The sequence below is a fragment of the Dendropsophus ebraccatus genome, chromosome 3, assembly GCF_027789765.1.
Source record: "Dendropsophus ebraccatus isolate aDenEbr1 chromosome 3, aDenEbr1.pat, whole genome shotgun sequence".
NCBI lineage: Eukaryota > Metazoa > Chordata > Amphibia > Anura > Hylidae > Dendropsophus > Dendropsophus ebraccatus.
Window position 1 is genome coordinate 190,792,234 of NC_091456.1, and position 13,511 is coordinate 190,805,744.

A 13,511-nucleotide genomic window follows, 5' to 3' on the forward strand; every position below is an offset into this window, starting at 1 on the left:
AAATATTTTTCCTTCGCAACACGCTTCCAAAAAATGTTCGGATACCGAGTAAAGTTCGAATTCCAAAACGTTACTTCTGAGTAAATTTTTGTTTGAATATTGAACAGTTCGAATTAAGAAACTTTTGAACACCGAGGTATTATTATATACAGTGGTGCCTTGGATTACGAGCATAATTTGTTCCGGGACCGTGCTTGTAATCCACATCCACTCTTTTTTTTTTTTTTTTTTTTTATAATTGTAAATTTTTATTGAATTTTCAACAAAAGTAAACCAACAGTTAGACAGACTAGGCAAATCTCAGACATTTCCATCAAAAGATTGTAGTAGATCCAAATATATAACAGATACCAGTATTAGTACTTAACAGATACCAACTATGAGCCCCGACTGGGAATGAGGTACGTCTCTTTTATGGCAACACAGATCATCGGGAAGTCCACATCCACTCTTAAACCAAAGCAAATTTTCCCATAAGAAATCACTGATATGCAGAGAATTGGTTCCACACCCCAAAAATAATGATTTTTTTTATTTTAAATAACATGTAAAACAGATTAAACAAACAATGAGAAACAGCAGAATATGTGATATATAAGTTACTGTACAGTATAGCAGCATGTGGTGTATAATGTATAGTAACTGTATAACCCTGATAACACAGCAGCTGGATATGTGATATATGTTACTGTACAGTATAGCAATCAGCATGTGGTGTATAATGTATAGTAACTGTATAACCCTGATAACACAGCAGCTGGATATGTGATATATGTTGCTGTACAGTATAGCAATCAGCATGTGGTGTATAATGAATAGTAACTGTATAACCCTGATAACACAGCAGCTGGATATGTGATATATAAGTTACTGTACAGTATAGCAGCATGTAGTGTATAATGTATAGTAACTGTATAACCCTGATAACACAGCAGCTGGATATGTGATATATAAGTTACTGTACAGTATAGCAGCATGTGGTGTATAATGTATAGTAACTGTATAACCCTGATAACACAGCAGCTGGATATGTGATATATAAGTTACTGTACAGTATAGCAGCATGTGGTGTATAATGTATAGTAACTGTATAACCCTGATAACACAGCAGCAGCTGGATATGTGATATTATAAGTTACTGTACAGTATAGCAATCAGCATGTGGTGTATAATGTATAGTAACTGTATAACCCTGAGAACACAGAAGCAGCTGAATATGTGATATATAAGTTACTGTACAGTATAGCAGCATGTGGTGTAGGGATGCACGATGCACCGAAATATCGATACTACTATCGATATTTCGGGCTAAAAAACGGTTCGGTACCAGGATTTCCTGGTATCGATACTTTATGTTAAAGCTGCACTATTAAGCAACTTAACATAAAGTATAACGCAGAGAACACGGCCGGCGGCTAGCTGAGCGCCGGCCGTGTTCTCTATGTGCCTTTCACTGCCCCTGCAGTCTTCTCCTCTGTTCTCTCTCCTTCCGCTCCCGGCGGCGCCAATTTTAAATAGCCGGCACTTTGCGATTGCTAGTGCCGGCTATGTAACTGTGTAGATGCCGCTGTCACACTGACAGCGGCACCTGACCCCTCCTAAGCCCGCTCCATATGCAGCAGGGGTCGGCTACTGTGTGTAGCAGACCCCCGCTGAAATGATTTATGCAGAGGAGCCGGAGCTGCACGGAGGTCTCCGCGGCTGGAGAGGGAGAGGAGGACTGAGAGGGAGAGAGGAGGAAGGAGGAGAAGGCTAGAGAGGGAGAGCGGGAGGTCCGAGAGAGAGGACACATGTGAGGATCCAGCCGGCTGGCAGGTGGGGGAGGTGCAGGGGCTGTGAGGTGCCGACATCAGCATAAGTATGTGTATAGCAGAGCCGAGTGAGCAGTGTATAGCAGAGCCGAGTGAGCAGTGTATAGCAGAGCAGAGTGAGCAGTGTATAGCAGAGCCGGCTAAGTAGTGTATAGCAGAGCCGAGTGAGCAGTGTATAGCAGAGCCGAGTGAGCAGTGTATAGCAGAGCCGGCTAAGTAGTGTATAGCAAAGCCGAGTGAGCAGTGTATAGCGGAGCCAAGTGAGCAGTGTATAGCGGAGCCGAATGAGCAGTGTATAGCGGAGCCGAGTGAGCAGTGTATAGCGGAGCCGGCTAAGTAGTGTATAGCGGAGCCGAGTGAGCAGTGTATAGCGGAGTTGTCTGAGTGATCGCTGTACTCTGTACACAGTTATGTAAAAAACGCAAACCTTTACTTTTAACGTAATAAAATTAAAAAAAGCTCCATAAATTGGTATCTCTGTAATAGTGCAGGCCTGAAGAGTATAGAAAACATTTCAGGTTTATTATATTCGCTGTCTAGGGAGTATTATATTTCTATTGTTGTGTTTTTTTTTTATATTTTAGTATCGAACTGGTATTGAGTATCGAAATAAAAATGTTAGTATCGGTATCGAACTGAAAATTCTGGTATCGTGACATCACTAATGTGGTGTATAATGTATAGTAACTGTATAACCCTGATAACACAGCAGCTGGATGTGTGATATATAAGTTACTGTACAGTATAGCAGCATGTGGTGTATAATGTATAGTAACTGTATAACCCTGATAACACAGCAGCTGGATATGTGATATATAAGTTACTGTACAGTGTAGCAGCATGTGGTATATAATGTATAGTAACTGTATAACCCTGATAACACAGCAGCTGGATATGTGATATATAAGTTACTGTACAGTATAGCAGCATGTGGTGTATAATCAGGGGCGTACCTAGGATTCATGGGGCCCCATAGCAAAAAACTGTATGGAGCCCCCATAAATCCTCCTCCTCCTGTAGTCCGGGCTGATCTTCACATATAAGTATTGAGGACCTTTGGGTCATGTGACCCAAAGGTCCTTAATCCCTCTCCTGTGCCGTCTGGCAGGTCCTGCTCCTCTGTTCGGCCCGCTCACCCGGCACTACAGTGAGGGGGCTGAACAGTGCAGTGGGGGTCCCTCTTCCTTTCTGGACCCCTGGGGGAGTGGGGTACCTACCATGAAGGCAGGGCAGGCTCCCTCGGGCCCCCTTCATGCAGGGGCCCCATAGCAGTCGCCTTCCCTGCCTTCACTGTAGCTCCGCCACTGTGTATAATGTATAGTAACTGTTTAACCCTGATAACACAGCAGCTGGATATGTGATATATAAGTTACTGTACAGTATAGCAGCATGTGGTGTATAATGTATAGTAACTGTATAACCCTGATAACACAGCAGCAGTTTGTAGATAGAGGATGGAGCTGCAGATCCCCATAATGAAGTAGCGTAGTACAAAAGGTTAGAATAGAGAAGCAGGGCTGCTGCCAGAGGTCTGTGTGGTCACATAACAGCAATGGGGAAGGGGGTTGTGTTCAGCATGGACCAATCAGGAAGTGAGAATCACAGAGCTGTGCAGGAGGAAAGTGACAGAAACTTCTCTATACAGCAGTGTCATACCTCCCAACTTTTGCTGGGAGGAAAGAGGGACAGTCACGGCAATGCACCACTCCCCCTATAGACACGCCCTCCCCATAACCATGCCCCCATATCCAGGTCACCTATTACCATTATATAAAAAAAATATATATTACCACACCTTCACCACATCGTGACTTATACCCCCCATACCATTACTACATAACATCCACCATACAAAGACCAGTATCTCCACTACACTGACCCATATGGAGGTAGATACAAATGGTGCACAGGCTCCTTACACCATATACTTTACACCATATACGTGATTACAGTACAGCTACATTCAGTGACTCACAGGGGGGCATCTTCTCTGATCGGAATTGCTCACTTTTTCTTTTCTTCTCCATGTGGTACAGTCCATCATGAAAACCACTTCTGGCAATACCTCATCCCTGAAGAATCTGCCAGAATATTTTAGGCTTTTTGCTTTTGCACCATCCTCACATCTATACAAAGTCCCCATCTATATTGCTCTGTACTGTAACAGTGCTTACTCTATGCCACCCTATAGTGTTTAGGCCTACTGTAGACCCTCTAATAGTACTTAGGCCCCTCTGTGCCCTCATATAGTAGTAAGACCTCTTTGTATTCCCCATATAGTAGCTAAAACTCTCAGTCCCCTGGTAGTAGCACCCCCCTCCATGTAGCCATTGCCTCCTGTCCTGGTAGTACATCCCCTCTCCCAGTTGGGGTTGTAGGCTGGGGTTGTGGAGCAGTATGCAGCTGTCAAGACATGCTGGGGGTTGTAGTTGAGCAGTATGCAGCTGTCAGGACATGCTGGAGGTTATAGTTGAGCAGTATGCTGCTGTCAGGACATGCTGGGGGATGTAGTTGTGGAGCAGTATGCAGCTGTCAGGACATGCTGGGGGTTGTAGTGGTGGAGCAGTATGCAACTGCCATGACATGCTGGGGGTTGTAGTGGTGGAGCACTATGCAGCTGTCAGGACATGCTGGGGTTGTACTTATGGAGCAGTATGCAGCTGTCAGGACATGCTGGGGGTTGTAGTTGAGCAGTATGCAGCTGCCAGGACATGCTGGGGGATGTAGATGTGGAGCAGTATGCAGCTGTCAGGACATGATGGGGGTTGTAATTGTGGAGCAGTATGCAGCTGTCAGGACATGCTGGGGGTTGTAGTTGTGGAGCAGTATGCAGCTGTCCGGACATGCTGGGGGCTGTAGCTATGGAGCAGTATGCAGCTGTTAGGACATGCTGGGGGTTGTAGTTATGGAGCAGTACACAGCTAAAAGGACTTGCTGGGGGTTGTAGTTGAGCAGTATGCAGCTGTCAGGACATGCTGGGGGTTGTAGTGGTGGAGCAGTATGCAACTGCCATGACATGCTGGGGGTTGTAGTTGTGGAGCAGTATGCAGCTACCAGGACATGCTGAGGGTTGTAGTTATGGAGCAGTATGCAGCTGTCAGGACATGTTGGGAGTTGTAGTTTTGGAGCAGTATGCAGCTCCCATTGCCACCTGGTAGTAACACCCCCCCTCCATGTAGCAAGCCCCCCCCTCAGGTAGCCATTGCCCCCTGTAAGTAAGCCCCACCCCCTCAGGTAGCCATTGCCCCCTGGTAGTAAAGGACCCCCCCCTCAGTTAGCCACTGCCCCTGCTAGTAAGCCCCCCCTGAGTAAGCCATTGCCCCCTGGTAGTAAGCCCTCCCCCAGGTAGCAATTGCCCCCTGCTAGTAAGCCCCCCCTCAGGTAGCCATTGCCCCCTGAGTACTTCTCTTTCCCATGTGGACAACGCCCCCTGTACAGTAAAAAAACAAAACAAAAAAAACCCATACAGTATACTCACCTCTGCAGCTGGGCTCCTCTATCCTCCAGTGTCTCTTCTCCCTGCTCTGTGTGGATGAGTGACGTCACTCATGTGCCGGAGCTGTGGGGGAGAGAGCAGCCTCTTGTGGCCGGAGGCAGAATGACACCTTCAGCCACAAGTGTTTTGGCAGAGCAGGAAGCCGACGTCTCCTGCTCTGCCAGTGTAACTGGGGTGCAGGGGCTAATCTTGGGGGGGGGGGGGGCTAGCAGGACACATGGGGGCTGGCCCGGGACGGCGGGACATGACCCCAAAATTGGGACTGTACCCCCGGATCCGGGACAGTTGGGAGGCATGGCAATGTGTATAGCTGTGTAAGTGCAGGCACATTATAGCAGAAATGGAGAGGATGGGAAACACAAAGACTAACAGAGACTGTAGGGAGAATGAAGGAATGAGCAGTGCATATGTGGGCATATAAATGCAGCACTCTCTGTCCGGGAGAGAGGGGTTACAGCTATAGTGAGATTACCTCCACAGTCCTGTCCCCTGATGCAAGCCCCAGCCTGAAATAAATCTGCTATGATTTGGAAGGTGAGGAAGACTTCCTGGGTCAGAGTACAGGACTGGAGACCCCGCTATGCAGACCATGCCCCTCCTCCACTCCCCTTCCCACCCAGTACAGGGAGCTCTTACACCAAAGCAATGCTCTTAAACCAAGTTAAACTTTAGAAAAACTGTGATCTCTTCTTGCAAAATGCTCTTAATAGAAGTTACTCTTAAATCAAGGTACCACTTGGATACACCCTGATAACAATGGCAGTGGTTGCTGATATCACTTTACCATTTGTGGCATGGGAGGGGAAAAACATATGAGGACGGGTGACACCGATTTGCAAAGCCGCCATTTTGGATTCTACTTTTTTAATGGGAAGGAGGTCATGTGACACATCAAACACATAGAGAATTGCACAAGAAAAACAATGGTGGGCTCATTTCTAACATAGCTTTATTCATTATTGAGTTATTGACATGATTTTTTTTATTGTTACAGCCATTGACACGTCGCAGTGGTTACCAACAAGGAGCAGACAGACATTGTGTTGATGTCTGGTGACCGCAGTACACAACCCTTTGCTTGGGCTGTCCAGGCATAATGGGAATTGTAGTTTTGCAACAGCTGGAGGGCGGAGGGTTCCCCATTCCTGGTTTACACAATAGGTTCTGTTCAGTGATGAGGCAAACTTTTATGTGATTAGTGACGTTATAAAAAACTAACAGTCCGACAGTAACCCACACTGGACAGATCCCTCCAAATGTGTTGGAACACAAAAACTGCTGGTGTGGTATATGGGCTATGAAGATAGTGGGGCCATTCTCCATCAATGGAAACCTAAATCCCACTGGGTATCTGCAATTGCTCCATGATGATGTGTTTCCCTCTCTGTGCACTGAAGCCGGCACATTCCCTTAGTTCTTCCAGCAAGATGGTGCACCACTACATTACGGATGTCAGATCCGAACGTTCCTCGATGAGCAGTTTCCTGGGAAGTGGATTGGCCGCCGTGGCCCAGTGGAATGGCCCCCAAGGGCTGTGGTGTGATCCGTGAAGATCCAGGATGTGGGACACCTGAAACAACGGATACAGGAGGCCTGTGGCAGCATTTCTCCTGTGGTATTGCTCTCGAACAGAATCACGTTGACAGTTCAACACAATGGGCAGCAGTGTGAGCACATCCTTTAGTGAATTGCTGTTGTTGCTGCATATCCCAATGTCAATAACTCGATAATGAATGGAGCTTCAGTAAAAATGACCCCGTCATTATTTTACTTGTGTAATTCTCTATGTGTTTGAGGTGTCAAATGACCCCCTTCCCATTGAAAAAAGTAAAGTTGAATCCAAAATGGCGGCTTTACAGATGGCTGCCATGGGCGTCAGCTGCCCTCAAATGTTTTTTCCCTCCGATGTACTAATATGCCACAAACGGTAAGGTATATACACACAAAATATATACACACACACACATACTGTATATATTTATCTATATCTATGTATACACCTAAAAATATCACAAAAATCTGTGATCTTTTCTCCCCCTCCCTTCTGACACAGATGATGTAAACAAGTCCCCATCTGCAACTTTGTAATGTCTGGAAGAATAATCACAGAGTTCATCAGCAACATGACCTTAGTTTAATCCTCCCAGCATTAAAAAGATTGCAGATGAACATAACAAAGTTGCAGATGAAGCCTGCCAGGACTGTGCAACTGAAGATGCAAATGAAAGAGCTGAACGAGCATACTAATCACTGACAATAGTAAAATCATTATAAAATATTGTAATATATACCTTCAACCCCCTCCTGGCATTACCCCTGCAGCACCTCCTGGCATTACTCCTGCAGCACCTCCTGGCATTACTCCTGCAACACCTCCTGGCATTACTTCTACAGCACCTCCTGGCGTTACTCCTACAACACCTCCTGGCATTACTCCTACAACATACAGTCATCACCCCTGTGTGATGTTTAACTAGGATTTTCTTTTATTATTTACAATCTTTTATATTAATTTACCCCATTTTGAGCATGAAAACGGCTTCTCCCCTTTATGCATTCTCTGATGCTCAAGAAGAATAGTTTTTTGAGTAAAACATTTCCCACATTTTAAACCTGAAAACGGCTTCTTCCTTGTTTGAATTTTTTGATGGCTAACGAGTTAATTTCAGAGCAAAATATTTTCCACATTCTGGACATGAAAATAAGTTCTCCCCTGTGTTAATGTTTTGATGTCGAACATGACTTAATTTATGACTAAAACCTTTTCCACATAGTGAACACGAAAGTGGCTTCCCCCTGCGGGAATGCTTTGATGTTCAAGAATATTTGATTTGACTAAAATATTTCCCACATTCTATATATGAAAATGGCTGCTACAAAGTGTGAATTCTTTGATGTTTAACAAAATCTGATTTCTGAATAAAACATTTCCCACATTCTGAACATGAAAATGGCTTCTCCCCTGTGTGAATTTTTTGATGTTGAAGAAGCTTTGATTTCCAAGTAAAACATTTCCCACATTCGGAGCATGAAAAAGGTTTCTCCACTGTGTGAATTTTTTGATGTTTTAGTTGATTTGACTTGAAAGTAAAACATTTCCCACATTCCGAACATGAAAATGGCCTCTCCCCTGTATGAATTCTTTGATGTTGAAGAAGCTTTGATTTCCAAGTAAAACATTTCCCACATTCTGAGCATGAAAAAGGCTTCTCCCCTCTGTGAATTTTTTGATGTTCAAGAACATTTGATTTCCGAGTAAAACATTTCCCACATTCTGAACATGAAAATGGCTTCTCCTCTGTATGAATTTGTTGATATACAAGAAAATTTGATTCATAAGCAAAACATTTCCTACGTTCTGAACATGAAAATGGCTTCTCCCCTGTGTGGGTTCTTTGATGTTCAAGCAGCTTTGATTTCCAAGTAAAACATTTCCCACATTCTGAGCATGAAAATGGCTTCTCCCCTGCATGAATTTTTTGATGTTTAAGAAGACTTGATCTCCGAGTAAAATTTTTTCCACATTCTGAACATGAAAATGGTTTCTCCCCTGTGTGAATTTGTTTATGTACAAGAAAATTTGATTCATAAGCAAAACATTTCCCACATTCTGAACATGCAAATGGCTTCTCTTCTGTGTGAATTTTCTGATGTCTCTTTAAGTATTTTTTAAGAGCAAAGATCTTTTTACATTGTGAACATGAAAACTGCGGCTTTCCTGTATTCTCTCTTTGATGTTCATCGTCTTTTGTGTAAATGTCAGCTTGCTGTGATGGAGCAGAAGATGAGACTTGTATAACAGGATGAGATGAGAGATCTTTGCTGTGAGGGGCTGAGGGTGTATCTGGGATAGTGGACGGCTCCTCATATGTATCTTGTGTGATATGATCCTCTGAGGAGATCTGATGTCCCCCTGAGCTCCTGGTAGAATCATCTGCAAAGGAGAAAACACCATTTCTCTTATTTCCCAGTAATAGAAGCTTAAACATATTGCAGACATGGAAAGTTACTCTTTTTATGTAACATAATAAGAATTATATGTGTATCAGAAGACCTGCACGTGGTACATGAGGCAATATGGTTTGGCCAAATTATATACTAACTTCTGATGTTGGTTTTAAATGTAGCTGAATAAGCTTTCGTGTCAGCCATGGGTGCGATGTGCAGCCATTTCTGTCTTTTTGGCTTGTGCATATTTTATGTATTCTGTCCCTTTTTTCATTGAGGCTAGCACTTGTGCTTTGTAAGACCCATGTGATCCAAATTAGCAGGAAGCACCTGTGTACATAAGGGGAGGATCTCCTAGTATTCTTCCATTCTACCTGCAGAGGAATGGAGAAAGGTAAGAGCTTGTTCACACTTGTGTTGCTTGGCGTCCACTTTTTCCGCCAGTGGCGCCTGCGGGGCCTGTGGGGGCCCTTCAGGGTCTGGTCCTGTGACAATGGGGTTGCAGGGCCATTCTGTGGCCCCCCTTCTCTGCTTGCGCACGCTTTGCGGGGATTGTGGTCGCTGACCGGCACAGTGATGTTTTTTGATTAGGGACTCATGTGTATCAGAAGACCTGCACGTGGTACATGAGGCAATATGGTTTGGCCAAATTATATACTAACTTCTGATGTTGGTTTTAAATGTAGCTGAATAAGCTTTCGTGTCAGCCATGGGTGCGATGTGCAGCCATTTCTGTCTTTTGGGCTTGTGAACATAATAAGAATTATAGAATGGCAGAGGCGGAGACGGGCGAGCTCTCCCACTGACACACTGAGGCAGGTGGAGATTCCGCTAATTCCGAGGCTTTTGCTCCGTGTGATTTGGCTCATAGAGTAACACAGGACTCCAGCGTCACTATGCATTATGGGTAATAACATAATCTGCAGGAACTCTGTATTGTTCTCAGGCTGATTTTGGTTATGAATATTGGCCAAACTCGTTGAAAAGTCCTCTTTGACCTTGAGTGCAGGTTATAAAGTTTAACAACTCCGGCGGGACCCCCCCAAAAAAAACCCACAGACACACACAGACACCATACTCACCATCCCTTCGGTGACTATCGCCACTCCATTCGTCCGCCGTCCAGCGATGTATCTTACTTCCGGGTCCATGGGAGAGAAAAGGCTGCCAGTGCGCTTGCGTATCGGCAGCCTTTTCATTGGCTGGAGCACATCACATGGCTTCCAGCAATCTCAGCCAATCAGGGCTGAGCAAGCTGGAAGCCATGTGATGCGCTCCAGCCAATGAAAAGGCTGCTGGTGCGCATGTGCACCAGCAGCCTTTTCTCTCCCATTCACCCATTCACTTTCAATGAATGACGCCAAGGAGGCAGAAGACCCGGACCGCCCCCGGCTGTGACGTCGTTGTCACCAGATGCCGCCCCGCAGAAGAGGGCCGTGACGATCCGGGGGGGGGGGAGTTGGGTTGGGGGGGGGGGACCGGGGGTCGGAAAGTGGGGGAAGGGGGGGGAAGGCGGCACAGCGCACACATATTATATGACTGTATTCCATATATTATACACACATCATGTGTTATTACCTGCAGCCGCGTCACATCCTCATCTATATTATATTAGAACTTAGGCTGAATGATTATATAGCTGGAAAACTGACAGGACACGGAGCTTATAATATTCCACACAGAATAGTTACAGCCGGTGACTGAGGAGAATGTGTGACTGTTCTCTGCATTTAGTGGTCACTACTCACCTGGGCGGTTACCTGTAGTGATGTCCTCCTTATACTGCTCATCACTGCTGTCATCTGTCTCTTCTTCATCCGTCTCTTCCTTTAGCCTAATGTCTGTAGCATTAAAACAGTTCAGTTTCTTCCCTCCAGTAACTTCCTCCTTATACTGCTCATCACCGCTCATGTATGTCTCCTCTTCTTCTTTTACCACCTTGACCGTGGCATTAATATAGTTCAGTTCCTTCCCTGTAGTGATGTTCTCCTTATACTGCTCATCACTGCTCACATCTGTCTCTGGAGCATTAATATTCTTCCCATCTTCTTCCTGATTCATAAGATGTGAGAGAAATATTGTAAAAGTCATCAGACAGGAGGAGAAGTCAGGTGGGATGTACAGATCATAGGGAACATCTCCATCTACCTGATCCTGATCCTGTGGGAGAAGAGGACGGGGACATCTCTCTGGTGCTGTTCTCTTACTGGATCTGACTGGAGGGAACACATACAGAGACTGAATTCATTCTTTCCATCCAGATAATACAGAGAGGAGGTGTGTATATAGTCCTGTCTATTACCTGCTGATGGGAGGGGCTGCTGATCCTCCAGCATCACATCCTTGTACTGATCCTTGTGTCCTTCTACATACTCCCACTCCTCCATGGAGAAATAGACCGCCACGTCCTGACACCTTATAGGAACCTGACACACACAATGATCACACAGTCATCCCCCCCCACCCCTCCAGTGGTGTTACTGTATAATGTCCCAGCATTCCCAGCAGCCACAGTCTCACCTCTCCACTCAGCAGCTCCACCATCTTGTTGGTGACTTCTAGGATCTTCTCTTCCTCCATTTCCTCATGTATCAGGGGCCCCGGGATTGGGCTCAGGGTTCTTCCCCATCCTTCACACCCAGGGGCCCCACAGCGCCCACTAGAGGACTTCTTCACTACTGTGTAATCCTGTGTATGGAGAGACACATTACTATCACTCCATCCATTCCCACCATCCCTCACCTCTCCAGTCCTATCCATCTGTTATTCCATAGATAAGAATGATGTCATGATGACATCACTCCCAGAATCCCTCACCTCTCCAGTCCTATCCATCTGTTATTCCATAGATAAGAATGATGTCATGATGACATCACTCCCAGAATCCCTCACCTCTCCAGTCCTATCCATCTGTTATTCCATAGATAAGAATGATGTCATGATGACATCACTCCCAGAATCCCTCACCTCCCCAGTCCTATCCATCTGTTATTCCATAGATAAGAATGATGTCATGATGACATCACTCCCAGAATCCCTCACCTCCCCAGTAAGCAGGAAGAGTATGTGTAGGGTGAGGGTTATTATCCTGTCGGCCATCTTGTCTCTGTCTCTCTCCATGGTTGATGGGTCGGTCTCTTATATAGAAGATATCAGCAGAGGATCCTGGAGTGGAAGAATCTGAATAGAAGAAAGAGGAAACAATGTAACACAACTCAGCACAGGATTGAGAAAAAAACTGTTCTGGCTCCAGTAATGTATCACAACAGGACAAAAAACTACCCAGTGCTGAAGGGGTTAATCCTCCCGCTGTTCCCCAGCTCCTTCCCTCCACCCATAGAGCTGTACAGGAGGGTAGACGCTATTTCCAAGTGAATCTATGTACCCTTGATGACGTCACGCTCATGTGACTTGTGTGGGAGGAGCTTAAATTTTCCCGCCCTTTCATAGCAGTAGTGAAGAAGCAGCCTCACACTGAGTAAGCTATTTCCAAGTGATTTAATGTACCAGGTACCTAGATTCACAGGAGCCGTGTGCTTCCAGGACCTGCCATGATGTCACAGTCATGTGATCAGTCACATGGAGGAGGAGTCGTCACATGATCAGGGGCTTCTGCTCAGTGTATGCAGGACTCTGCTGTGCTGGATGATCTGAAGTGATGTGTGTGCAGCAGAGCTGTGTGTGTGATGTGTGTGGAGCAGAGCTGTGTATGTGTGTGTTATATATGCCTGCAGTAGAGCCCTGTGTGTAATGTACATGTAGCTGATCTGTATGTGTGTAATGTACATGTAGCTGAGCTGTATATGTGTAATGTGCATGTAGTTGAGCTGTATATGTGTAATGTACATGTAGCTGAGCTGTATGTGTAATGTACATGTAGCTGAGCTGTATATATGTAATGTATATGTGTAATGTACATGTAGCTGAGCTGTATATGTGTGTAATGTACATGTAGCTGAGCTGTATATGTGTAATGTACATGTAGCTGAGCTGTATATGTGTAATGTACATGTAGCTGAGCTGTATATGTGTGTAATGTACATGTAGCTGAGCTGTATATGTGTAATGTTCATGTAGCTGAGCTGTATGTGTGTAATGTACATGTAGCTGAGCTGTATATATGTGTAATGTACATGTAGCTGAGCTGTATGTGTGTAATGTACATATAGCTGAGCTGTATATATGTAATGTACATGTAGCTGAGCTGTATGTGTGTAATGTACATGTAGCTGAGCTGTATATGTGTAATGTACATG

At 45.1% G+C, this 13,511-nt stretch overlaps 1 protein-coding gene across 1 annotated transcript; it reads right to left on the reverse strand.

Annotated features, from left to right (window-relative positions):
- Nucleotides 1-6,256: 6,256 nt before the first annotated feature.
- LOC138786747 (gastrula zinc finger protein XlCGF57.1-like) lies at nucleotides 6,257-12,046 on the reverse strand. Its single transcript, XM_069963768.1, has 3 exons — nucleotides 11,558-12,046; nucleotides 11,004-11,471; nucleotides 6,257-9,241 (listed from the first exon to the last, which is right to left on the reverse strand). Exons 1-3 carry the CDS (start codon nucleotides 11,640-11,642, stop codon nucleotides 8,181-8,183), a joined length of 1,614 nt encoding a protein of 537 aa, XP_069819869.1. The 5' UTR covers nucleotides 11,643-12,046; the 3' UTR covers nucleotides 6,257-8,180.
- Between the last annotated feature and the right edge of the window lie 1,465 nt (nucleotides 12,047-13,511).